At 40.3% G+C, this 27523-nt stretch overlaps 1 protein-coding gene across 1 annotated transcript; it reads left to right on the top strand.

Annotated features, from left to right (window-relative positions):
- The first annotated feature begins 3221 nt into the window (after positions 1 to 3221).
- Positions 3222 to 7239, top strand: LOC112723003 (UDP-glucose flavonoid 3-O-glucosyltransferase 7). The gene has a single exon (XM_025774221.3). It carries the CDS (start codon positions 4962 to 4964, stop codon positions 6429 to 6431), a length of 1470 nt encoding a protein of 489 aa, XP_025630006.1. The 5' UTR covers positions 3222 to 4961; the 3' UTR covers positions 6432 to 7239.
- Positions 7240 to 27523: the final 20284 nt, after the last annotated feature.

Below are 27523 nucleotides of genomic sequence, written 5' to 3'. Positions count from 1 at the left end.
CAGATCTTGTCTCGGCAGCCGGAGTCTCTTACAGAGCTGGGGACACCAAAGCCTTACTTCCACGGGATGATCAGTATGTCCCCAACGGAAAATATATCAGACTACCAGCAGCCACTACAAGCCAGCCTACAGAACTGGCTGAAGACATTCCTCCTTCAACACCACAAGCACCTACAACAACCCAACTGCTCCATCAGATACTTGAAAGGTTGGATCGGCAGGAACACAAAGCAAAGTTAAGAGAGCGCCGCAATAAGTGCCGATTCACATACCTTAAGGAGCTATTTATGGGAAAATACAGATCTGACAATGACCCAGACACCCCGGACTCCACCTCATTTACCAGCACAGGGAGCCATGACGGTCCCGATGGTAGAGATGCTGTTACCAGCCCCCCTTTGTTCCTGACAGATGGCACCAAGGACGGTGCAAAGCCTTAAGTGTGGGGAGGTCGGTCAGTACCTGACTTCCGGAGGTAATTTCTTTTCCTTAAAGCACCAATAAAATAGGATATTTAGTTAATTTTTCTTTTGTTTAGGATAGGATAAATTGCATAGTAATAATTAGTTGCATGCATGTTCTACTTGATTGAAAATAATAAGTTTCTTCTAAGACCCTACTTTTTGAAAAATTTCACTAATTTAAATCAAAAACCTTGTGTAAACTTGTTTGAAGTTGTATTTGGAACATAGTTTGAAAAGCTAAGAACACACAACCTGTGAGATTTGAGCTTAATTACATGGTTACATTATTTAACCATAATTATTTTATTCTTGTGTGTTTACTTCTCTATGATTGTAATCTTCATTTTGTTTCATCCTATATGTCCAATATTTAATATGTTATATACATGCGTATGATTGAGGCCATTATTTGTTTAGCTCACTTATCCCAAATAAGCCTACCCTTTAAATTACCTTTGTTAGCCACTTTGAGCCTTTTAATCCCATTTGTTCTATATTTTACCACATTAATAGCCTTAAGTGGAAAAACAATTAAATATCTCAATTGAATCTTTGGTTAGCTTAAGATAGGAATGGTGTGTTAATTGAGTATGGAAAAATTGTGGGAACAAGGGTTAATAAGGGGATGTGTCATGATAAAATAATAGGAATTTGGGTACCTACTCATGTGAGACTAGAAAAATTAAAAATCCGTGTGCATTGGTAAGTTATGTTTATTCTTCTAAAAAAAATTTATTCAATAAATAAGTAAATAAATAAGGGGATAAAATTACCCCAATGTTAAGTTAATGAAAAATCAATGAATATGTGATAAAACTAAAGAAAGGTTGATACATGAGTATGTAATGCAAAAGTAAAGACTATGGGTAGCTAGGCATGAATTAGAATTATATAGAGTATATGTATGTCAGGTGAGAGCTTAGGTTAATTAAGGATTCAATTTATAAAGCTCACTTAGCCATATATATATATATATACCCTTACCCTTACCTTAGCCCCATTACAACCTTGAAAAGACCTCATGATGTTTGCATTGGTATGTTAAATATTGTTGATTGGTTAGGTGAAGAACAAATTTTAGAAAGCATGACTAGAGAAGAGTAGAGCGATTACCCTATACACTTGAGAGAATAGAGTGCACGTACACTATCAGTGAGGGTTTAATACTTAATTCTATGTTCCCTGCTTTCATGAGCTGTCTTCTTACAATGTTACCTGTATTTACTATATGAATTGAGTTAGTGAAATCTAATTTATATTTGTCTTGAAGAGCTTATTTACTTTTAATCAAGTAGATAAGAAATATATAGTTGCACACACACACACACACACACACACACACACACACACACACACACATTAAGCATGAGGACATGCTAAGGTTTAAGTGTGGGGAGGTTGATAAACTATTATTTTATTATTTATAGTGTATTTAATTGTGTGGTTTTATCAATTCTTTACCCACTTATTCATATGATAAGCATGTATTTACAATTCCTTCCCAAAATCACTCCATGGTTGAAAACTTGCTTCCTAGAGACTTTTAATCATGTATTTTAATTCTCCTTTATCCCATTCGATGTCGTGATCCGTGTGTTAAGTGTTTTAGGCTTCATAGGGCATGAATGACTTGGAAATTGGAGAGGAAGCTTGCAAAAAAGGAAGGAACACAAGAAACTAAGGAGATGACCAGCGAGCAATGACGCGAGCACATGGCCCATGCGAACGCGCGAAATGAAGAATTCGCAGCGACGCGAACGCGTGCCTGACGTAAACGCGTGGATTGGAGTCTGCACGAATGATGTGAACGCGTGAACCACGCGAACGCGTGACAAAGAAAATCGCTGGCTGACGCGAACGCGTGGACGACGCGTACGCGTGACCTACGCGATCTGCAAAAATAACAGAATACGCTAGGGGCGATTTCGGGCCGCTTTTTGACCCAGTTTTTTGTCAAGAAACACAGACTAAACCTAGGGAACATGCAGAGACTCAACACGCATCCACACATATTCAGATTCATCACATTAGGATTACACTTAGTTATAGATCTAAATCTAGATTAGTGTTACATTGATAGTTTTATACTTTTGCTTGGATTTTTGGATGCTGAAAGTCATTACCTCCGTCGAAGACATTATTTTAGTTTGTTTCCTTACACCCTTATTTTTAATTAGTTACTCATTGACTCTATTCAAATAAGTATGTTACATTTTTAACTTATTAATATATGAAGTTATTTTCCTTTTAATTAATTTTAATTCTCTATTTTATTTTAATTAATTATGTCTTCTCATATTTTTATGATTATTAATTTCATGTCAATGGAGTAGAATTTCTACTTGACATGGGGGTTGATTAAGAGGTGATACTTGAGTTGGAATGCTCAAGTGCTTGGTTAAACTGGACGTTGTTAGCCAACTTCATACTTACTAACACTAGACCTCCCCAAGGGAGAGGCCTAGGATCTGAGAGTAAGAGTTAGTTCAATCGCCATATTTTCCCTTATTTAGTAAGGGGTAATCGAGTGAGAACAACAACCCTTTTACAACACACTTGAGAAGATCCCAACAAGGATAGAAGTTCCACTTAATTATTCCCCCAATCAAGGCCTTTTATTTAGAATATCAATAATTATTTTTAGTTTATTTTTTTATTGCCTTAATTTACAATTATTTTAGTTATTCATTATCAAACTCAACTTTCTGAAAATTTTCTGATTAATAAATTAGCACTCTTTCCTGCAACTTGTTGGGAGACAACCTGAGACTCATACTCTCATTATCTTTATTTCTAAAATTGTGACAACCCTTTTTAAATTGGTGAGACAGATCTTAGCCGGTTAAGAGCTATACGTGCAACGCTGTTCTCTTAATTGAAATCTCTTAATTGGTTAACTTCTGCCACGTATCAGTGGTAGACTGTCGAACCACTTAATTGCTGTTTTGTTAGGGTTGTTGGGAAGGCTTTGCATCGAATAGCGTCCGATGCGTCGGTGAGGTATATTCTGCTTCTGAAATTATTGAGATGATGGCTTGGATCTGATGTGCCATCGTATGGGGTCATGTCGGGAGCTTTGAAGTCCTTTGGGACTTTGGCTTTCATAATCTCTTTAGTGAATGAGTCTTGATCTTTGCGGGGGTTATCTTCATGACTAGATTGTGTAGTCTTGGTTTTTAGATCGGCTTCGAGTTTTAAGAGTTTATCCTCCAACTCTCGGCGTCGCCTAGTTTTCCCCTGGAGATTTCTTTCAGCTTCCCATTGATGTTTGGCCTCTTTTTCGAGCTGTTTGAGGCAATCTTGTTGAGCTTGTAGGGCCTCCATGATTTACGTGTTTGGTGAATTCTTGTCTTTATTTGGTTGAGGTGTATCCTTTGGTGTGGTGTCCGCGTTTTTATGCGGAGTTCTTTCCTCCAATCCGGAGTCATGATCGTTGTCAAGGTTGTCCGTCATGGTAACGGGATGACTTCCAGGTCCCCGACAACGGCGCCAATGTTCCGTGGGTTACCTGAAACTGTAGGTCGATCTCGAACGAGATCTTCTGTACTGGTCGGCGCTGTTGTGTCCGACTTGATGATGGTGGCCAGAGCCGCCATGTTCGACTTGTTGGACTTGGTGGTGGTGCTAATAGTCCTTCGTTACCGGATGGTGGTGGTACCTGCAAGGGACTCCGATGATTAAGTTAGCAAGGGTATTAAGCAGGTTTTTAGTAGAATTAGAGTATGAGTTATACTTGGGTGCTCCAATGTATTTATAATGTCGTAGAGTGACCTTTTCTGGAGATAAGATAGTTATCTTATCTTATCTTTGAGTGGATTTATCTTTATCTTGGGGGAACCGCCTTTGTCTCTTTAGGCTTGGGCTGCCTTTGAACTTGGGTCGTATTTCTCTGCTTGGGCCCTTTTTGAGCTTTCCTGGTGATTTGGCTGATCTCTTTGAGAAGAGATCGGATAGTCCGGACCTAAAGAGGTCGGTCGACTCAGCCCGAATCGTACAGCTCGACCCTGTGCATGAACACATATCAATCCCACCAAAACCAGCAGAAGCAGGAGAACCATAAATCCTTCCACCCTCCCAGATTGGACGACAAATGATATCCGAAATCATGCACCATACAACTCCATATATGGAATCCTCTTGATTAGCTATAGTACACTCAATAGCTTAATTATTGTGTGTCAAACTGTCAATATTATTGTTAGACAAGGGACCTATATGAATTAATTTGAAAACAACATTGGTATAGTAATAGGACCACATGTGGAAGAAAAATCGGACATGCTGTATGACTTTGAATTATTGTACTGGCTAGTAAAGAAGCTCGTGTATCGCATGCATATCTTTCGTTTTCCTGCTTGTAATGTTGTGGAGTAATGAGCTAAACTCAGAGTTGAGAATGAGATGGAATTTGAACAATGAAGAGTTGTTTTTTCAAATACACGTATATATGCAAGTGTTGAAGACTAGCTTGAAGTGGTAGCAAGTGCCACAGACGAAATGGAACTTCAGTCTCCTCATGTTGATGAACAGCGGCAGCAACCACTCCGAATCTACTTCATCCCATACCTCGCAGCCGGTCACATGCTCCCTCTCACCGATATAGCAAGCGTCTTCGCCGCACGTGGCCACCACGTGACCATCATCACCACATCATCCAACGCCCAAATCATCCGCAACTCCACCCCCCACCACCCCAACCTCCTCGTCCATACTGTCTCCTTCACCTCCCAAGAACTAGGACTCCCCGACGGTATCGAGAACCTCTCCCACACCTCCGACGGCAACACCTTCACCAAGATGTACTTCCTTATGGAGGACACTCTCCGGGAGCCCATTGAGCACTTCGTGGACCACCACCCACCCGACTGTATCGTCGCTGACTTCATGTTCCCGTGGGTGGAGGACTTGGCCAACAAGCTCCGCATCCCAAGGTTGGTCTTCAATGGCTTCTCCCTCTTCGCCGTCTGCGCCGTCGAGTCCTTCAGGGCACACCCCGTCCCTCCCGATGCTTCCCCTCCCTTTCTCATCCATGACTTCCCTCACTTTGTCACCATGAACGCAACCCAACCACGGGCTATAAGGGAGGTCCTAGAGTCGAAGCTGGAGGCAGAGCTCAGAAGCAATGGACTAATAGTCAACAACTTCGCAGAGCTCGACGGAGAAGAGTACATCCAGTACTACGAGAGAACAACGGGACACAAGGCATGGCATCTTGGACCTGCGTGTCTTCTTCACAGAACCGTTGAAGAAAAAGCGCAGAGAGGACAGAAGAGCGTGTTGAGCGCTCACAAGTGTATGAGCTGGCTCGATTCCAAGAAACAAAATTCGGTGGTTTACATATGCTTTGGGAGTCTCTGCTGCTTCCCGGATAACCAGCTTTACGAGATAGCATGCGCGGTGGAAGCATCGGGTTGCGAGTTCGTGTGGGTGGTGCCGGAGAAGAAGGGAAAGGAGAATGAGGAAGAGGAAGAGAAACAGAAGTGGCTGCCAAAGGGGTTTGAGGAAAGGAATTCAAAGAAGGGAATGATTATAAGAGGGTGGGCCCCGCAGGTTCTGATATTGGAACACCCTGCTGTAGGAGCGTTTGTTACCCATTGTGGGTGGAATTCCACCGTGGAAGCGGTTAGCGCCGGGGTGCCAATGATAACGTGGCCGGTGCATGGTGAACAATTCTATAATGAAAAGCTGATAACTGAAGTGCGTGGGATTGGAGTGGAGGTTGGTGTAGATGAATGGAAGTCAACTGGCTACGGTGTAAGAGAGAAGGTTGTGGGAAGAGGTCGCATAGAGGTGGCTATAAGGAGGTTGATGGATGGTGCCAATGAGGCCCAAGAAATCAGAGGGCGCGCTCAAGAGCTTGGGAAGAAGGCTAGAGCTTCTGTTCAAGAAAGTGGCTCATCCTTTAACAATTTCACTGCCTTGATTAATGAACTTAAACGTTTGAGAGATTGCAAGCATGTGGATTAATCATATCTTCCAATCATTCCAAATATAATTAATGATGCATAGTCAAGAGAATGTAGAGAAGAATCAATGGGAATAACAGTCTTTCTCATTGGGTAGTGTTGTGGCCTGAGAAGAATCTCCGACGAGGTATACGTTAGTCTTCCAAAAACACGCTCAAGTCAATCAGTAGGTTCACAATAAATGTTGTGCCGACTTATATCTTATATAGTCGGTTTTGACAATTGTAATTTGAAGGGTAAAGTATATTTTTTGTCTTTAAAGTTTGGCAAAAATTTTAAAAATGTTTTTAAGTTTTATTTTATTTTAAGTTTGTCCCACAAGTTTTTGATTTGTATCAAATATATTCTTGACGGCTAAATTTTCAAAAAATTTAAGACCAATTTAACAATAATGCATGAAAATTATGCTTGATTTGTTTGTGTTGAGAATTGTTCTTATGAAATTATTATTAAATTAATCTTAAATTTTTTGAAAAAATAGCTGTCAGAAGTATATTTGATGCAAATCAAAAATTTGTAGAATAAAATTAAGAGTATTTTTAAAACTTTCGTAAAATTTTAGATACAAAAAATATACTTTATCCTAATTTGAATTATGATGTTGGTGTCCGACTGTTGACTGTATATGGTCGGCTAGTTTAGTGCTTTGTATGTGATTGCTATTGGAACGAGTCTATATCTATAATCATTTAGCGGTTGTATCCAACTTGTACTTGTTGGTTTGTCTTTATTTAAAGGGTTTAAACAAAGAATGCTTGTGAAAGTTAGTACTCCAGATAGTGAGTTTTTATTATATCGAGATTATTTTTTACATGAGAAGTTCCCCCTTTACTGGTGTCCGAACCCAATCAAATTCTTGATGTGGAGGAGTTAAGTGAGGCGGATGAGGGAGCGTTAAATCTTTTTGAGGGAGCGTTAAATCTTTTTGTAGCTTTCATGTTCTTATGCGAGTTGTTATTACAAGGGTTAAGTATTTTTTTTTTTTGTTTCTGAGATTTTAGGTTAAAATCAAAATCGTTTTTAATTTTTTTTTTATTAAAATTATCTTTAATATTACAAAACGTTATAAAATTATCATTTTATTCATTAACTATTTTTCAGACAATTTTTCTTTTAAACAAACCCTTTTTTACTCTTCTCTTCTCTTCCGTTCAGCCAATCCACCACCTCTGCCCTCGCCTCCTTCTCTACCTTCTTCTTTCTCTCCATCACGCCAACCTCAACCCTTCCTCCATTGGCGCTAACCTCATCTTCCAAGTTTGAACATAGCTGCATATCTGACCAGAGCTTGAACAGTTGAACCAAATACCTTTTGGTCAAGCAAACAAAGGCATCTATGAGTTGAATTACGTGTTCATTATTTTGTTCCACAGCAAAAGTCTAAAATGACAATGATAATGTACCCAAGTCCAGAAATAATCCAATTCCTAACCTTTCCGCGTTTATTCACGTGTTCTTTTTATATTCTAAGCCATTGTGTATGAACTAATCTAGTTTGAGCTACAGTCAACACATTATGAACAGCACAAATATGCTTTATCCAATATCCATACATAGAAACTCAACCTTGAAATTATTTTAGAAAAGGAATACCTTGCAAATACGAAACTCCTAAATTATTACACTGTGCGACATGGTTTTTGAACTCCGCAGATTTTAGGAATGACTCGAGTAACTTTTTTGCGTTTTGCTTCACTCGTGGGCTTGCGTGCTTGAACTTCTTCCTCTATCGGAGCAGCATCATCGCCTCCCTCAGCAGCCGCAACGCTTCCCACCACGACTAGCACACCCCCGACGCCACCTTCAGGGTTGGATAAGCAAACGACCGTCGCTATCTTCGCCATCACGTCGTACGGTAGTGTCGAGAAGCCAACGCCGACGTCGGAAGGTGCAGCTGGCAAGGCAGGAAATTAAAGGGAGAGAGAGATGCGTAGCCATGGTGATAATGATACAGAGGTTAGTGGTGAGGGTGGAGAGGGTTTTTTAATTTTTGTTTAAGGATAAAATTTTTCGAAAAATATTGTTTTTGGACAAAAAGGATGATTTTATAACATTTTGTAACGTTGAGGATGATTTTAATAAGAAAAAAAGATCGGGGACGATTTTGATTTTGACCCAAGACCTTAGGAACGAAAAAAGTACTTAACTCTTATTATAAGTACAATACCTACATTTTATTTGTCTCAATATCACCCATTCACATAAATAGCATTATCATATTTTTCATCACTCAAATTTACAAACAATCATAAGAATATAAGAAAAGATTTTTAAAACAAACACAATATTTTTATTCATAGAGAGATGATTATTACATAAACATATATTTCTTTATGTAGGCAAAACTTTTCAATAAAATAATAAATTTTTTAACAACTAATACTTAGTTGTTTACATAGGTGGCACAATAAAACTTGTAGACTTTGCTTCAAATTGCATGTATGTTCTAAATTGGTCACTATCCTATGAGTTGTTTCATTATTCTTCTTTTGACTTGTCAAACTTGGTGTCTTGCACTAAAAACTTGCATGTATGTAGTTTCCATAATCTTCTCTTGTATTCATGTAGTTTCTATAGCCTTCTAAGTTACTAGGTTGTAACTTGGTTCTAATTCCAATTCAATTTGATTTCGAATTTCTTCAATGTTTTAGCATGTTGTATTTGTACTATTCTTGAATGTTAATTCTTGATTTAATTATTTAATATTGTTTTCCTTAAATCAAGCTTGTAAAATTAATTATTCCAAGCATCTTCTTTAACTTAAAAAATAATTCGGTCTTCAATGATTTTGTAAAAATATCTGCTACTTATTCTTCAGTAGAATAGTACTCGATCACGACTTCTTTCTCATTCACCAATTTTCTGATTTTATGAAATCGAATATCAATATGCTTCGATCTTCTATGGAATACTAGATTTTCGCAAAGTGTAATAGTTGACTTGTTATCGCAAAATATTGTTGTTGGAGTACTTTGTTTCTCGTTTAATTCATCAAGAATTCTTTTTAACCAAACTGCTTGGGTTGCACAAGCAACTTGCTGCTACTATATATTTTGCTTCTACCGCAGAGAGTGCTATTACTGATTATTTCTTTGATGACAATGAAATTACACCAGAACCAAGATAAAATGCAAATTCCGAAGTACTTTTTCTTGTTTCTATATCTCCAGCCCAATCACTATCAGTGTAATCGACAAGATTCACTTCATTAGTATTTTCATAATAAATACCATCATTTAAAGTACCTTTCATATATCAAAGAATCTGTTTTGCAGCTTGCAAATGGTTGGTACAAGGCTCCTCCATAAATCATCACACATATTTGGAATTATAATCAGCTATTTTTCTGTCTCTGTATTTTAGTCCCACATGCCGTTCTCGTAAAATGTTGCGTCTTTGTTGATGATCACTTTCTTTGATTCTGGATTACACAGCCTGTATGCTTTTGAATCTATGCTATAGCCGATAAAAATACACTTTTCACTTTTGTCATCTAACTTCTTTCTTAACTGGTCTGGTACATGGGAATAAGCAATACACCTAAAGACTTTGAAATGATGAATGGAAGGTCGTTTTCCACTCTAAGCTTCCTCTGGAGTTTTATCTCGAACACTCTCCGTTGGACACCTGTTTAAAATATAAACGGTTGTTGCAACTGCTTCTGCCCAAAATTCTTTAGGCATTTGTTTTGACTTGGGCATGCAACTGACCATATCCATGATGGTTGTTCCGAGGGTTACCTGAAACTGTAGGTCGATCTCGGACGAGATCTCTTTGTACTGGTCGGAGCTGTTGTGTCTGACTTGTTGGGCTTAGTTGGTGGTGCTGATCCTTCGTCACCGGAGGGTGGTGGTACCTACAAGGGACTTCGATGCTTAAGTTAGCATGGGTATTAAGCAGGTTTTTAGTAGAATCAGAGTATGAGTTATACCTGGGAGCTCCGATGTATTTATAATAGTGTGGAGTGACCTTTCTGGAGATAAGATAGTTATCTTATCTTTATCTTTGAGTGAAGTCATCTTATCTTTAAAGGGAACCGCCTTTATCTTTCTAGGCTTTAGCTGCCTTTAGATTTGGGCTGGGTTCCTCCATTTGGGCCTTTTTGGGCTCCTCCAGTGATTTGGCCGATCTCTTTGAGAAGAGATCGGGTAGTCCTAACCTGAAGAGGTCGGCCGACTCAGCCCGGGTCGTACATCTCGACCCAGGGCATGAACAGTGCCCCTGCTTGAGCGCGGTCTTTCCTTTTGAGGTCGAGTCCTTTTTTAGGACTTCGATCTTTTGGGAGAAGCCGAGCTCGAGCATTTTGATCTTTGTCGTAGAGTTGCTTGAATGCGGAGCGTTTTTTCTCACTCCTTTTAATTAGAATGCACGTTTTGTATTTTTCTTGGGAATGTGCGAAGGTTAAATATTCATTAACTCTTTGCCGTTTCCTTTTTTCTTCCCTCTTTGTGTCTTCATTTGAAATTTCAAAGCTTTTGTTTCAATTTTTCTCCATTCCCTTTTCTTCTTTGACTGCTAGTGCTTCGTTCTTTTATTCGAAAGGTGATCGTCTGGCGCAACTTCGTCGTTGCTTCAATCTCTCAGCGTTTATCGTCTCTTCCCTGCTACAGGTTGGTCTTTCTTCCTCTCTCTTTTCTTTTCCACGTCGTTCTTTTCATGTCTGATTTTGAAAAATTTTTTTATTTTGCTTGGGAAAAGTTTGAATCTTTCTACTTTTGCTGTGTGCTCTGGGAGTTTCTTTGACTTTGCATGAACCTTTTTGCATTTCCTGATAGTTAATGTTTTTAGGGTTTTGCATGTTGTTACCGTTTCTGATTGTATCCTTTAATTTTGAGGCTTATGAACTATTTGATTCTGAAAAAGATTGTGTCTTTGATGATTTTCACTTGGTCTGTTTCATGTTGATAGTTCCCTTTGCTGATAGATTTGTAAAAGGATGGCGATTTTTTATGACTTTTTTATTCGTGACTTTCTTTTCGGAGTGTCGCTTGTTGAAAGAGGGTTATTTTCTTGTTGAGAGATGTCATGATGTAGTCTTGTAGATTTTTTCTGAGTCCTTACTCTGTTACTGCCTCCAAAGGATGCCCCTGGACCTTGGTGTGAGTCCTGGGGTCTCCTTTCACTGTTGTATGCTTTAGTCTAAGTTGTATCCATATTTGTCCGAGCTGACTTCCTGATTTGCCCGAGCTATTTGATTAGTAACCCATTTTCCTTTTTCTTACTTGTAGGAATAGTTGACCATGTCTTCTCGCAAAAATATTGTCGAGACATCCTCCAAAGTCCCCGAGGGCATGTCTAACTGGCTGGACTCCCTCGTCCCGATGTGCGTTTCAGTGGTTAACTCTGAATACTGCGTGGAGCTTAGAAAGCATCACCGAATCTATAGTAGTAGGGATCAGGAGAAGAATTACGAGTTGGTAGCGCCTGACCCTGACGAGAGGGTTTGCTTTCCTTCTCTGACCCAGGGGGAACGTCCCTTCTTTTTTGCTTATGACTACTTCTTTAGCCAAATGAACATTACCCTTCCTTTTACCCCTTTCGAGACCGATTTGCTTTGGTCATGTAATGTAACTCCGTCCCAGCTCCATCCGAACTCCTGGGGCTTTATTAAGATCTTTCAGTTGCTGTGCCAAGAATTGGATGTCAAGCCTTCTCAAACTCTCTTTCTTTACCTCTTTGATTTGACCAAACCCGGGACTTCCAAAAAGAAAGCTTTTTAGATTTCTTTTCGGTCTGCCCAAGGAAAGAAAGTGTTTTCTATGTATGACGAGCCTTTAGGGACTTTAAGAACTACTTTTTTAAGGTCCGAGCTGTTGAAGGAGCTCGGCCTTTTTTCTTGGAGGCGAATAATGAACCTACCTTCCCCCTATGTTGGCAAAAGAGGTATTCGTGGGAGATACTAGATGATGTTGAGCATGCCTTTGTATATGTGTTGGAGGAGAATTGGGGGCAACCTCCCCATCTTGATACCAAGAAGTTTTTAGGGGATCCTTCCCTTCTCCAAGCTGAGCTGGGTAGTGGTCGACTTCTTTTGTTTCTGTTTTTTCTTGTTTATTTCGTTGATTTGTACCTTTCTTTTTTGTGACATGATTTTGCTGACTTCCCTTCCAGAGATGTTGAAGAATGTGGAATCTATGAAGGCTTTTAAGAAGGCGAGGAAAGCGACAACTGCCCAGAACATTTCGGCCAAGGCTGTTGGGGAAGGATCTTCTCAGGTCCCTCCTAAGAAGCCGATCTTGAGTACTTCTGGGCCGAGGAGGGTGATCCCTACTCCTCAGGTCCATTTGGTTGATCCTCCCTAAACTTCTGCTGCTACCTCTTTTCCTATTGCCAGCCCTCCTACAAAAAGACAGAGGACTGTTGAATCTTTTGACCTTGACGCTCATGACTTTGATGCTGTGGGGTTTGTTGACAACCAAATCGCCCCTTATGGCCGACTTCCCATGGACGACGTGTCCATTCTTCGCCACCTGGATTTCATCACCCAGAGTAGTATTAAGATGGCACACATCGGTGCAGCCTTGTTCCGAACTGCCCAGGTCTTCCTGTTCATGCGACAAAGGCTTTTATGGAGGAGGCCAAGTCAGAATTCGACAGGATCAAGGGGTTGAAGGAGGAACTTGAGGTGAAGGTGGCAAAGCTGGAAAAAGCATTGGAAGGTGAGAAGACTCGGGCTACTGCTGCAGTGGCTTCTGCAAATCTGGCTGAGGAGATGGCGCAGAAGCATAAGGATAGCTATGTCCGGGCTTATGGTGAAATGATAGAGCTCAGGGAGAGGTTGGAATCTGCTCGGGCTAATTATGCCGAGCTCCAGGGCCATCTCGTGGGCAGTGTGACTTCTGCTTATGAGAATTTGAAGGATCAGGTTCGAGTTCTCGCCCCCGAACTTGACCTGACTCTCTTTAGCTTGGACAATATTATGGAGAATGGCAAGATTGTCCCTGCCCCGGATGACAATGATGAAGATGTAGATCCACCTCCTGCACCATCCACCAAAGCTTCTGTTGCCCCGACTTCTCCCACTCCTGCAGCTGAGGTCGGCCGTCCCGAGTCGGATCCTGATGTTCAGATCCTGAACCGGCCGGATGGGACCGTTGATGCTGTCCCCCTTGCGACTCGTCCTCCTTCGCCTCGAGATGCCACCACTGGAGAATCTTTGCATCCTTTGTAGTTTCTGTTTGCTTCTGTATCTTTTGTGGGTCTTTGAACTCTATTTTCTGTAACTTGTGTTTTGTTTGACTTGGATATTTTAGTTGCTTTTCTTAGCAACTCTATTTAGAAAACAAATGCCTTTGAACTCTTGAGGTCGACTTTCGGGGGGCCTTCTGAGTGTTGATTATAGTAGCTTTGTTTCTTTATGATATGGTTGCTTGCAGCTTTTTGGCACTTCCAGGAATCTTTAGAGTGTTGGAGTCTTGCTGTCCGACCTCTTTTTATTGTCTTTGTGCTTTATTTCCTGCTTTAGTCGAAGCTAGATTTGTTCGACTATTCTTCTTAGCATTCTTGATAGAACACTTGTAGATTGATTTTGTTGAGGTCATGGCTTTTTGGGTCGAGCTTGTGTCCCTTATAGCGCACGCCTTCTGTTGGTCGATTTTTCTCGTTGAATCTTCTCGAGTTATTTCTAATAATCCATCTTTAATTTGGACCTTGCCAGATCTGTTTTTTATGGATTTACTTTTTATAACTCTAGCTTTAATCGTCTTGGGCCGACTTCTTCATGTTGGTCGCTTCTAAGTTATTTCTAGTAATCCATTTTTGGGTAGGGCTGGCCAGGCCTCTTGTCATGGATTACTTTTTATAACTTTTTGTCGTTTTGATCAGTCTGGTCCGACTTCTTCATATCGGTCCATCCCAAGTTATAGCAATCCATTTTTTCTCAGACCTTGTCAGGCCTCTTTCTATGGATTGCTTTTTATAACTTTTTGTTGCTTTGGTCGATTGGTCCAACTTCTTTATGTCGGTCCGTTCTTAAGTTATTTCTAGTAACCCATTTTTTAGTCAGGGCTGGCCAGGCCTCAGCTTTATGGATTACTTTTTATAACTTTGTCGATTTTATCGTGATCAGACGGTGAGTTTGATCATCACCTTGCCAACTTGTAGCTTTGTCTTGATCGAGCAGTGAATTTGGTTTTCACTTTGTCGACCTTTGTCGAAATCAAATGATGAATTCGGTTTTCATCGTGGTCGGGCGGTGAATTTGTTTTTCACCTTGCCGACCTGTAGAGAGGCTTTGTAGAAGAAATCTGAAGAGTTTTATTCAAATAGAAAGTAGACAAATAGGAAAAATATATACATGTGGGTGTTTACCCTTTTAAGTCAGGCAGTTTATAGATCTTGGCTTGGTGCCTCGTTAAAAAAAAGCTTCTCAGGAAAAAGAGTGCACCTTGACCTAAGATCTTTATTACCTCCTAACTATAATACCTTCTTAGGTTGCAAGCGTGCCATGATCTTGGTAGCTCTCGCCCCTCGAGTTTGGACAGCCTGTAGTAGCCTTTTCCCAGTACCTCTGTGACTCGGTAGGGTCCTTTCCAGTTAGCTGCTAGCTTCCCCTCTCCTGGTCGACTTGTTCCGATATCATTTCGGATTAGGATGAGGTCGTTGTTGGCAAAACTATGCTGTACTATCTTCTGATTGTATTTTGAGGCCATTCGACGTTTTAATGCTTCCTCCCTGATCCGAGCTCTTTCTCGGATTTCTGAAAGTAGGTTGAACTCTTCCTTTTGAAGTTGGGAGTTGGCCTCTTCACTGTAGTGGATCGTTCTGGGGGATCCTTCTTCGACCTCCACTGGGATCATTGCCTCCATTCCGTAAGACAGTCGGAAAGGTGATTCCCTTGTGGTGGAGTGTGGAGTTGTTCGATATGCCCATAGGATTTGTGGGAGCTCTTCAGCCCAAGCTCCCTTTGCGTCCTGTAGTCTCCATTTTAACCCGGCTAATATGACCTTGTTGGCAGCCTCTGCTTGTCCATTAGCCTAGGGGTGTTCTACGGATGTGAATTGGTGCTTTATTTTCAAGTCGGCTACCAAATTTTTGAAGCCTGCGTCTGTGAATTGGGTGCCATTATCTGTGGTATTGAAGTAAGGAACCCCAAATCTTGTGACAATGTTTCTATATAGGAATTTCTGACTTCTTGGAGCAGTGGCATTAGCTAGGGTTCTGCTTCAATCCACTTTGTGAAATAATCTACCCCTACAATGAGAAACTTGACCTGTCCTGATCCTTGGGGTAAGGGTCCGAGGAGGTCGAGTCCCCATTTTGCAAATGGCCAGGGTGAGGTTACGCTGATGAGTTCCTCTGGTAGGGTGATGTGGAAATTAGCGTGTTTTTGACATGGTGGACATGTCTTTACGAACTCTGTTGCTTCCTTTTGCAAAGTTGGCCAAAAGAATCTGGCTCGAAGTACCTTTTTGGCGAGAGCTCGTGCTCCGATATGGTTGCCACAGATGCCACTGTGTACTTCTTCTAAATCTTCCTTTGTGTTGGAAATCGGCACACATTTTAATAGTGGTGTTGAAATCCCTCTCTTGTATAGAGTATTATTTATGATGGTGTAGTATTGTGCCTCCCGTTTTAACCTCTTCGCCTCCTTCTTATCTGTAGGGAGTATTTCTATTTTGAGGTAGTTAATTATGGGAGTCATCCAACCTTGATCCAGACCTGTTATGGCTCTGATCTTTTCTTCTTTCGAGATTGATGGGTTCTGCAGTATTTCCTGGATGAGGCTTCTATTGTTGCCCCCTGGTTTGTTGTTGGCTAGTTTTGAGAGTGCATAAGCTGGAGCATTCTGTTCCCGAGGTATGTGGTGGACCTCATATTCCCCGAGTTGTCCGAGTTGTTCCCTGGTTTTGTCCAAGTACTTTTTCATGGTGGGATCCTTGGCTTGGTAGCTCCCTGCTATTTGTGAGGTGACTACTTGTGAGTCGCTGAAGATGATAAGCTTTTGAGCCCCAACCTCCTTAGCCAGCTTCAAACAAGCTAGTAGTGCCTCATATTCGGCCTGGTTGTTTGAAGCAGGGAACCCAAATTTGAGGAAAAGTTCAATTTGGGTTTCCTGATCACTTTCTATTATCACGCCTGCACCACTCCCGGTTTTATTTGAAGAGTCATCCACGTAGAGATTCCATTTTGTGGGAGTTTCCGGGGTGTCAGTGTACTCTGTAATGAAGTCGGCCAGATACATTGATTTGATGGCTGCCCGAGCTTCATATCAAAGATCAAATTCGGATAACTCGACTGCCCACTATAGGATTCTTCCAGCTAAGTCTGTTTTCTGTAGGATACCTTTTATGGGCTGGTTGGTACAAACTCTGATAGTGTGAGCTTGAAAGTATGGGTGGAGTCGTCGAGAAGTGAGTATGAGGGTGTAGGCGAACTTTTTCTATCTTTTGATAGTTTAGTTTGGCCCCTTGTAGAGTTTTGCTGATGAAGTAGACAGGTTGTTGCCCACTTTCGTCTTCTCTGACTAGTGCTGAGGCTATTGCCCGACTTCCCACTGCGAGGTATAATATGAGTTTTTTCCCTTCCCGTGGTCGGGTAAGAATGAGTGGTTGCCCCAAGAATTTTTGAAATCTCGGAAGGCTTGTTCGCACTCCGTTGTCCTATTCAAACCTCTCTCCCTTCCTTAATATACCTCTTTGAGGTATCTTTTGCGAGATGATTTAGAGATTCCTCCTCCTGCGAATCCTCCATTTCTCATATGAACCTGTCTCCCAGGGGTGGACGTTCAACTCGTCCGACCTCTTCGGTGTGAGGTGGACGTTCAACTCGTCCGACCTCTTCGGTGTGAGGCAGACATTCAACTTGCCCGACTTCTTCGGTGTGAGGCGGACGTTCAACTCGTCCGACCTTTTCGGTGTGAGGCAGACGTTCAACTCGTCCCACCTCTTCGGTGTGAGGCAGATGTTCAACTCGTCCAACCTCTTCGGTGTGAGGTGGATGTTCAACTCGTCTGACCTCTTTGTCCCTGCTTCTTTTTCTTGGTTCATCCGCTTGTTGACCAAGAACCTATCTAGTCTTCCTTCCTGGGCTAGCTTTTCTATGACGTCTTTTAGGTCGTAGCATTCGTTGGTGGAGTGTCCGTAGATTCGATGATATTCGCAGTACTCTGTCCAACTTCCCCCTGCTTTTTTACTTTTGATTGGGCGAGGTGGTGGGATATTCTCAATGTTGCATATTTCTTGGTAAACATCCACAAGAGATACTTGAAGAGGGGTTTAGTTGTGGTATTTTTTAGGCTTCTCACCGGGTTAATCTTCTTTTTTTCTTGGATTCTTTATCCTTGTCCCGTGGTGGGTTAGGAGAATCCAGTTTTTGAGCTATCTCCCAATCGGGAGTTCTCCTCCATATTGATATATTTTTCTGCCCTTTCTTGAACCTCGTTTAGAGATGTTGGGTACTTCTTGGATATTGAGAGGCTGAAAGGTCATTCTCTTAGGCCATTGATGAGTCCCATGATGGCTGCTTCTGTTGGAAGACTTTGTAGGTCAAGGCATGCTTTGTTGAATCTTTCCATGTAGCTGTGAAGGCTTTCCCAATCTCCTTGTTTAATTCCCAGCAAGCTTGGAGCATGTTTGGCTTTATCCTTCTGGATGGAGAACCTGGCTAGGAACTTTTTAGCAAGGTTGTCAAAACTTGTAATGGATCTTGGAGGCAAACTGTCGAACCACTTTATTGCTGTCTTCGTTAGGGTAGTTGGGAAGGCTTTGCATCGAATGGCGTCTGAGGCGTCAGTGAGATACATTCTGCTTCTGAAATTGCTGATGTGATGGCTTGGATCCAATGTGCCGTCGTACAGGGTCATGTCAGGAGCTTTGAAGTCCTTTGGGACTTTAGCTTTCATGATCTCTTTGGTGAATGGGTCTTGATCTTTGTGGGGGATATCTTCATGACTGGATCGAGCGGTCTTGGTTTTGAGATCGGCTTCGAGCTTTAAGAGCTTGTCCTTTAGCTTTCGACGTCGTCTTGTTTCTCTCCGAAGGTCTCTTTCGACTTCTCGTTGATGTTCAGCTTCTCGTTCCAGCTGTTTAAGGCAATGTTGTTGCTCATGGATAGCTTCCAAAATTTCTGTGTTTGGGGGTTGCTTATCTCCCCCGTTTTGAGGTGTGTCTTTGGAGGTGGCGTCCGTGTTTTTGTTTGGCGTTCTGTTTACCAAACCAGAGTTGTGATCATTGTCATGGCCGTCCGCCATGGTGATGGGATGACTTCCAGGTTCCCCGGCAATAGCGCCAATGTTCTGAGGGTTACCTGAAGCTGTAGGTCGATCTCGGACGAGATCTCTTTGTACTGGTCGGAGCTGTTGCATCTGACTTGTTGGGCTTAGTTGGTGGTGCAAATCCTTCGTCACCGGAGGGTAGTGGTACCTGCAAGGGACTCCGATGCTTAAGTTAGCATGGGTATTAAGCAGGTTTTTAGTAGAATCAGAGTATGAGTTATACCTGGGTGCTCCATTGTATTTATAATAGTGTGGAGTGACCTTTCTGGAGATAAGATAGTTATCTTATCTTTATCTTTGAGTGAAGTCATCTTATCTTTAAGGGGAACCGCCTTTATCTTTCTAGGCTTTAGCTGCCTTTAGATTTGGGCTGGGTTCCTCCATTTGGGCCTTTTTGGGCTCCTCCAGTGATTTGGTCGATCTCTTTGAGAAGAGATCGGGTAGTCCTGACCTGAAGAAGTCGGCCGACTCAGCCCGGGTTGTACATCTCGACCCAAGGCATGAACAATGGTTCTATTCTTTCTTTCAGCAACTCCATTTTGTTGATGAGTTTATCTGGTTGTTAGTTAGTGTTGAACTCTATATTGCTTAAAGTAATCTGAACACGCAAGATATTCTGTCCCTCTTACTGTTCTGAGAATTCTGATTTTATAGCCACTTTGTTTTCAACAAATGCCTTGAATGTCTTAAAGACATCACATGCTTCTAAGAAGGTATTATAGTTAGGAGGTAATAAAGATCTTAGGATAAGGTGCACTCTTTTTCCTGAAAAGGTTTTTTAACGAGGCGCCGAACCAAGATCTATGAGCTACCTGACTTAGAAGGATAAAAGCACCCACATGTATATATTTGCATATTTCATATTTGAATAAAGTTTTTTCAGATTTTCTACAAATCCTCTTTATCAAGACGCATTAATCTGAAATGCAAAAAATTCATCGCCCGATTATAAAGCTACAGATCGGCAAAAAGTGAAAACCAAATTCACTGCTCGATCACGATAAAGATTGATGAGCGGATAATTTATACCCTTTTTGGCATTGTTTTTACATAGTTTTTAGTATGTTTTAGTTACTTTTTATTATATTTTTATTAGTTTTTATTCAAAAATCATACTTCTGGACTTTACTATGAGTTTGTGTGTTTTTCTGTAATTTCAGGTATTTTCTGGCTGAAATTGAGCGAGTTGAGCAAAAATCTGACTCAGAGGTTGAGAAAGGACTGCAGATGCTGTTGGATTCTGACCCTCCTGCACTCGAAGTGGATTTTCTAGAGCTACAAACGCCCAATTGGCGCGCTCTCAATTGCATTGGAAAGTAAAAATTTTGGGCTTTCCAGAAATATATAATAGTTTATACTTTTCTTGAGATTTGATGGCCCAAACTGGCGTTAAAATCCAGCCAAAAACTTTCTGGCGTAAAACGCCAGAACTGGCACATTTCTTGGCGTTTTATGCCCATTTTGGCACCCAGGGTGGCGTTTAACTCCAACTTGAGGCATATGCACGTGAAAGCTTGAAATCTCAGCCCAAACACTCACCAAGTGGGTCCCAGAAGTGGATTTTTGCACTATCTGCACTTAATTACTCATTTTCTGTAAACCTAAGTTACTAGTTTAGTATAAAAACTACTTTTAGAGATTCAGTTTACAACTCATGACATTTTACACTTCATATTGTATCTTCTATGGCATGAGTCTCTAAACCCCATAGGTGGGGGTGAGGAACTCTGTTGTGTTTCAATGGATTAAGGCAATTACTACCGTTTTCTATTCAATCACGCTTGATTCTATTCTAAGATACTCATTCGTACTTCAATATAGAGAATATGATGATCCGTGACACTCATCATTATCCTCAACCTATGAACGCGTGCCTGACAACCACTCCCGTTCTATCTGAGCTCAACGTAGTCATTGGGCGACAGCTTGAGTGCGTATCTCTTGGGTCTCTGATCCACGGACCGAGTCTGTGAGATTAGAACCTTCGTGGTAGAGGCTAGAACCAATTTCCAGCATTCTTGGGATCCGGAAAGTCTAAACCTTGTTTGTGGTATTCCGAGTAGGATCTGGGAATGGATGACTGTGACGTGCTTCAAACTCACGAATGTTGGGCGCAGTGACAGTGTGCAAAAGGATAAGGGTCCTATTCCGATGCTAGTGAGAACCGACAGATGATTAGCCGTGCAGTAGCTGTACATGGTATTTTTCATCCGAGACGAGAAATCCGACAGTTGATTAGCCGTTCAGAGATCGTACCTGGTAGTTTTCATCCGAGAGGATCATACAGCTTGCCATTGAAGGAAACCATGCGTGTTTGGAGAAGAAGACAGTAGGAAAGCAGAGATTCAGATGACAGAGCATCTCCGGAATCTCAGCCTGTTTCTCATTACTGAATCACAAGTACTATTTATTTCATGTTATTTATTTTCATAAATACAATCACTCTTATCATTAATCTCCTGACTAAGATTTACAAAATAACCATAGCTTGCTTCAAGCCAACAATCTCCGTGGGATCGACCCTTACTCACATAAGGTATTACTTGGACGACCCAGTGCACTTGCTGGTTAGTTGTGCGGAGTTGTGAAAAGTGTAATCACAATTTCGTGCACCAAGTTTTTGGCGCCGTTGCCGGGGATTGTTCGAGTTTGGATAACTGACGGTTTATTTTGTTGCTTAGATTAGGAAAAATTTATCTTTTTGATTTAGAGTCACTAAAATTGAGTCTTCTATTATTGTTTTTGGTTAAAATTTTAAAATCTTTATTGTCTTTTTCTAAATTATTTTTGAAAATTTTTAAAACCAATAACTTCATAATTTAGTCTTCTGTTTGAGTTTAGGTTCATGTTTTAAGTTTGGTGTCAATTGCATATTTTTTATTTTTCTTTCAATTTTTTGAATTACATGTTCTTAGTTCTTTATTGATCTTCAAGTTGTTCTTGTTTATTTTCCTTGTTTCATCTTTAGTCTTTCTTATTTTGTGTCTTTCCTTGTTTTTCTTGTGCATTTTCGAATTATTAGTGTCCAAAATATAAAAATTTTTAAGTTTGGTGTCCTTTGCGTCCTTATTTTCTTAAAAATTTTCAAAATTTGTTCTTGGTGTTCATCTTGATCTTCAAAGTGTTCTTGGTGTTCATCTTGACATTCAAAGTTTTCTTGTTTATTTTCTTTGTTTTAATCTAAAAAGTCTAAGTTTGGTATCTTTTTATTGTTTTTCTCTTTTCTCATTAAATTCAAAATATATTTTCTCTTTATTTTAATTGAATTTTCGATTTTTACTTTTAAAAATTCAGATTTTTATTCTAAATTTTTTTATTTTATCTTATCTTAGTTTTAAAATTTCAAAATTCAAATCTTTTTCAAAAAAATCATATCTTTTTCAAAATCTTATCTTATTTTATTTCAAATTTCAATTTTCAATTTTCAAAATTTAAAAATCTTTTATAAAATTTTTCAAAATATTTTTCCTTTTAGACATAATTTTCGAATTACTTGTCCTATTTTATTATCTTGATTGAAAAATTTTAAGTTTGGTGTTTCCTTTTTAAGAAATTTTCAATCTTTAAACTTTTAAAATCATATTTTTTTTCAAATATTCTCTTTTATTTATTTATTTTCTTACAAGTATCTTTAATTTTAAGACATATCCTTTTCAAAACTTCCTAACCACTTCCCCTTTCTTCATTTTTCAAAAATCATATCCAAAATTTTTCAAATCTTTTTAATTAATTAGTCATTTTAGTATTCAAATTTTTATTTTTATTTTTATTTTTTCTTTTAAGTTTTTGAATCTTATATTTCATTTTTCAATTATCTTATTTTATCTTATTTTCTTTTTAATTCGGTTATCCTTAATTAAATAAATAAAAACAAAAATATTTTATTTTCTCCATCATGGACCTAAGTGGAAATGAACAGTCCAGAAGGACTCTGGAGTCATACGCTAACCCCACTAATGCTTCCTATGGGAGTAGTATCTGTATACCTCCCATCAGAGCAAGCAATTTTGAGCTAAATTCTCAGCTCATTATCATGGTGCAGCAAAATTGCCAGTATTCTGGTCTTCCACAAGAAGAACCTACTGAGTTTCTGGCACAGTTCTTACAAATTGCTAACACAGTACGTGATAAGGAAGTAGATCAGGATGTCTACAGATTATTACTGTTTCCATTTGCTGTAAAAGATCAAGCTAAGAGGTGGTTGAACAACCAACCCACAGCAAGCATAAGAACATGAAAATAGTTATCAGACAAATTCCTGAATCAATATTTCCCTCCAAAAAGGATGACACAGCTAAGGCTGGACATCCAAAGCTTTAAACAAGAGGATAATGAATCCCTTTATAATGCCTGGGAGAGGTATAGAGGGATGCTAAGGAAATGCCCATCTGAAATATTTTCAGAATGGGTACAGTTAGACATCTTTTACTATGGGTTTACAGAAAAGGCCCAAATGTCTCTAGACTACTCAGCTGGTGGATCTATACATATGAGAAAGACAATTGAAGAGGCTCAAGAGCTCATTGATACAGTTGCTAGAAATCAATATCTATACTTAAGTAGTGGGTCCTCCATGAAAGAAAAAGCTAATGCAGTACCCACTGAACTTAGTCCTCAAGAACAAGTTGCTGAACTCAATCAGCAATTGCTTATTATAACAAAACAGTTAGCAGAATTTAAAGAGATGCTGCAAGAAACCAAAGATGCTAATGAGAATATAGAAAAACACTTGAAGCAGACAAGACAGCAGCTATCTAAACAGATAACAGAAGAATGCCAAGCTGTTCAATTAAGGAGTGGGAAGACGTTGAATGTCTCAATTCAAAGCAGCAGAAAGCCAAGAAAGGAACAAATGACAGAGGATGACCAACCCACTGCCCAAAATTCCTCTGAGGACAGTAAGAGCCCAGAGAGGAATGATTCTGGCGTTCAAACGCCAGAAAAGGGTAAGAATGTGGCGTTAAGCACACAACGGATAGCCAGTTCTGGCGTCCAAACGCCAGAAAAGGGTGGCAATCTGGCGTTAAACGCCCATGCAGCGCCCAATTCTGGCGTTCAAACGCCAATTGGGGATCAGACACATGCAAGTGCTGATAACAACCCCCTTAGGTAGGCTTCTCCAAGCACTTCTGTAGGAAATAAACCTGCAGCAACTAAGATTGAAGAATATAAAGCCAGGATGCCTTATCCTCAAAAACTCTGCCAAGCGGAACAGGATAAACAATTTGCCCGCTTTGCAGACTATCTCAGGACTCTTGAAATAAAGATTCCATTTGCAGAGGCACTTGAGCAAATACCCTCTTATGCTAAGTTCAAGAAAAAAATCTTAAGTCATAAGAAGGACTGGAGAGAAACTGAAAAATTTTTCCTCACTGAAGAATGCAGTGCAGTCATTTTGAAAAGCTTACCAGAAAAGCTTAAAGATCTCGGAAGCTTTATGATACCATGCACATTAGAGGGTGCTTGTACCAAGACAACTCTATGTGATCTTGGGGCAAGTATCAACCTAATACCTGCATCCACTATCAAAAAGCTTGGTTTGACTGATGAGGTTAAACCAACCTGGATATGCCTCCAACTTGCTGATGGCTCCATTAAGATCCCAGCAGGCGTAATTAAGGATATGATTGTCAAGGTTGGGCCATTTGCCTTTCCCACTGACTTTGTAGTGCTGGAAATGGAGGAGCACAAGAGTGCAACTCTCATTCTAGGAAGACCATTCCTAGCAACTGGACGAACCCTCATTGATGTCCAAAAATGGGAGATAACCCTGAGAGTTAATGAGGATGAGTTCAAATTAAATGCTGTCAAAGCTATGCAACATCTAGACACATCAAAAGACTGCATGAGCACTGACATTATTGACTCCCTGGTAGAAGAGGTCAATATGACTCAGAGTCTTGAATTAGAGTTAGAGGACATTTTTAAAGATGTTCAGCCTGATCTGGAGGAACCAGAGAAAACAGAAGAACCTCTGAAAATTCCTCAGGAAGAGGAGAAGCCTCCTAAACCTGAGCTCAAGCCAGTACCACCATCCCTGAAATATGCATTTCTGGGAGAAGATGACACTTTTCCGGTAATCATAAGCTATGCTTTAGAGCCACAGAAAAAGAAAGCACTAATTCAGGTGCTAAGGACACACAAGACAGCTCTTGGGTGGTCCATAAGTGATCTTAAGGGCATTAGCCTAGCCAGATGCATGCACAAGATCCTATTGGAGGATGATGCTAAACCAGTGGTTCAACTACAGAGGCGGCTGAATCCAGCCAGGGGCTTGGTGCGCAGAAATTGTGATTACACTTTAATTATGTAAAATTCATCGCTCTTTCTTTCCCTGGTAATGGCGCCAAAAACATGATGCCAATACCATGGTTCACAACTTCGCACAACTAACCAGCAAGTGCACTGGGTCGTCCAAGTAATACCTTACGTGAGTAAGGGTCGAATCCCACGGAGATTGTTGGTATGAAGCAAGCTATGGTCACCTTGTAAATCTCAGTCAGGCGGATATAAAATAGTAATGGGGTTTTCGAAAATAATTAATAAAATAGGGATAGAAATACTTATGTAAATCATTGGTGAGAATTTCAGATAAGCGAATAGAGATGCTTTCGTTCCTCTGAACCTCTGCTTTCCTGCTATCTTCATCCAATCAGTCTTACTCCTTTCCATGGCTGGCTTTATGTAATGCATCACCATTGTCAAGGGCTACTTTCGGTCTTCTCTCGGGAAAATGATCCAAATGCCCTGTCACGGCACGGCTAATCGTCTGGAGGCATCACCCTTGTCAATGGTTACATCCTATCCTCTCAGTGAAAATGGTCAACGCACCCTGTCACGGCACGGCTATTCATCTGTCGGTTCTCGATCATGCTAGAATAGGATTTACTATCCTTTTGCGTCTGTCACTACGCCCAGCAATCGCGAGTTTGAAGCTCGTCACAGTCATTCAGTCATTGAATCCTACTCGGAATACCACAGACAAGGTTTAGACTTTCCGGATTCTCTTGAATGCCGCCATCATTCTAGCTTACACCACGAAGATTCCGATTAAGAGATCTAAGAGATACTCATTCAATCTAATGTAGAACGGAAGTGGTTGTCAGGCACGCGTTCATAGAGAATGATGATGATTGTCACGTTCATCACATTCAGGTTGAAGTGCGAATGAATATCTTAGAAGCAGAATAAGTTGAATTGAATAGAAAACGGTAGTACTTTGCATTAATCTTTGAGGAACAGCAGAGCTCCACACCTTAATCTATGGAGTGCAGAAACTCTACCGTATGAAAATACATAAGTAATGATGAAGTTCATTGGTCTCGGCCCCAGAGGGGAACCGGAGTAACCAAGACTGTGAATACAATGATAAAAAGTTCTATTTATAATAAACTAGTCACTAGGGTTTACAGGAGTAAGTAATTGATGCATAAATCCACTTCCGGGGCCCACTTGGTGTGTGCTTGGGCTGAGCTTGAGTGTTACACGTGTAGAGGTCATTCCTGGAGTTGAACGCCAGTTTTGGTGCCATTTTGGGCGTTGAACTCCACTTTGCAACTTGTTTCTGGCGCTGGACGCCAGAATTGGGCAGAGAACTGGCGTTGAACGCCAGTTTGCGTCATCTAAACTTGGGCAAAGTATGGACTATTATACATTTCTGGAAAGCCCTGGATGTCTAATTTCCAACGCAATTAAAAGCGCGCCATTTCGAGTTCTGTAGCGCCAGAAAATCTACTTTGAGTGCAGGGAGGTCAGAATCCAACAGCATCAGCAGTCCTTCTTCAACCTCTGAATCTGATTTTTGCTCAAGTCCCTCAATTTCAGCCAGAAAATACCTGAAATCACAGAAAAATACACAAACTCATAGTAAAGTCCAAAAATGTGAATTTAACATAAAAACTAATGAAAACATCCCTAAAAGTAGCTAGATCCCACTAAAAATATACTAAAAACAATGTCAAAAAGCGTATAAATTATCCGCTCATCACAACACCAAACTTAAATTATTGCTTGTCCCCAAGCAACTGAAAATCAAATAGGATAAAAAGAAGAGAATATACTATAAATTCCAAACTATCAATGAAACATAGCTTTAATCATATGAGCGGGACTTATAGCTTTTTGCCTCTTGAATAGTTTTGGCATCTCACTTTATCCATTGAGGATCAGAATGATTGGCATCTATAGGAACTCAGAGTTCAGATAGTGTTATTGATTCTCCTAGTTCAGTATGATGATTCTTGAACACAGCTATTTTATGAGTCTTGGCCGTGGCCCTAAGCACTTTGTTTTCCAGTATTACCACCAGATACATAAATGCCACAGACACATAATTGGGTGAACCTTTTCAGATTGTGACTCAACTTTGCTAAAGTCCCCAATTAGAGGTGTCCAGGGTTCTTAAGCACACTCTTTTTTTGCTTTGGACCTTGACTTTAACCGCTCAGTCTCAAGTTTTCACTTGACACCTTCACGCCACAAGCACATGGTTAGGGACAGCTTGGTTTAGCCGCTTAGGCCAGTATTTTATTCCTTTAGGCCCTCCTATCCACTGATGCTCAAAGCCTTGGGATCCTTTTTATTTGCCCTTGCCTTTTAGTTTTAAGGGTTATTGGCTTTTTGCTCTTGCCTCTTGGTTTTAAGAGCTTTTGGCTTTTTCTGCTTGCTTTTTCTTTTTTCTTTCTATATTTTTTTTTCGCCTATTATTTTTTTTTCTGCAAGCTTTGTTCTTTGCTGCTTTTTCTTGCTTCAAGAATCATTTTTATGATTTTTCAGATTATCAAATAACATGTCTCCTAGTCATCATTCTTTCAAGAGCCAACATATTTAACATTCTTAAACAACAACTTCAAAAGACATATGCACTGTTCAAGCATTCA

This window comes from Arachis hypogaea, chromosome 11 (genome assembly GCF_003086295.3).
Source record: "Arachis hypogaea cultivar Tifrunner chromosome 11, arahy.Tifrunner.gnm2.J5K5, whole genome shotgun sequence".
Lineage (NCBI taxonomy): Eukaryota > Viridiplantae > Streptophyta > Magnoliopsida > Fabales > Fabaceae > Arachis > Arachis hypogaea.
Note: the sequence above shows the minus strand (reverse complement) of the source record. Positions and strands in the feature narration are given on the sequence as shown.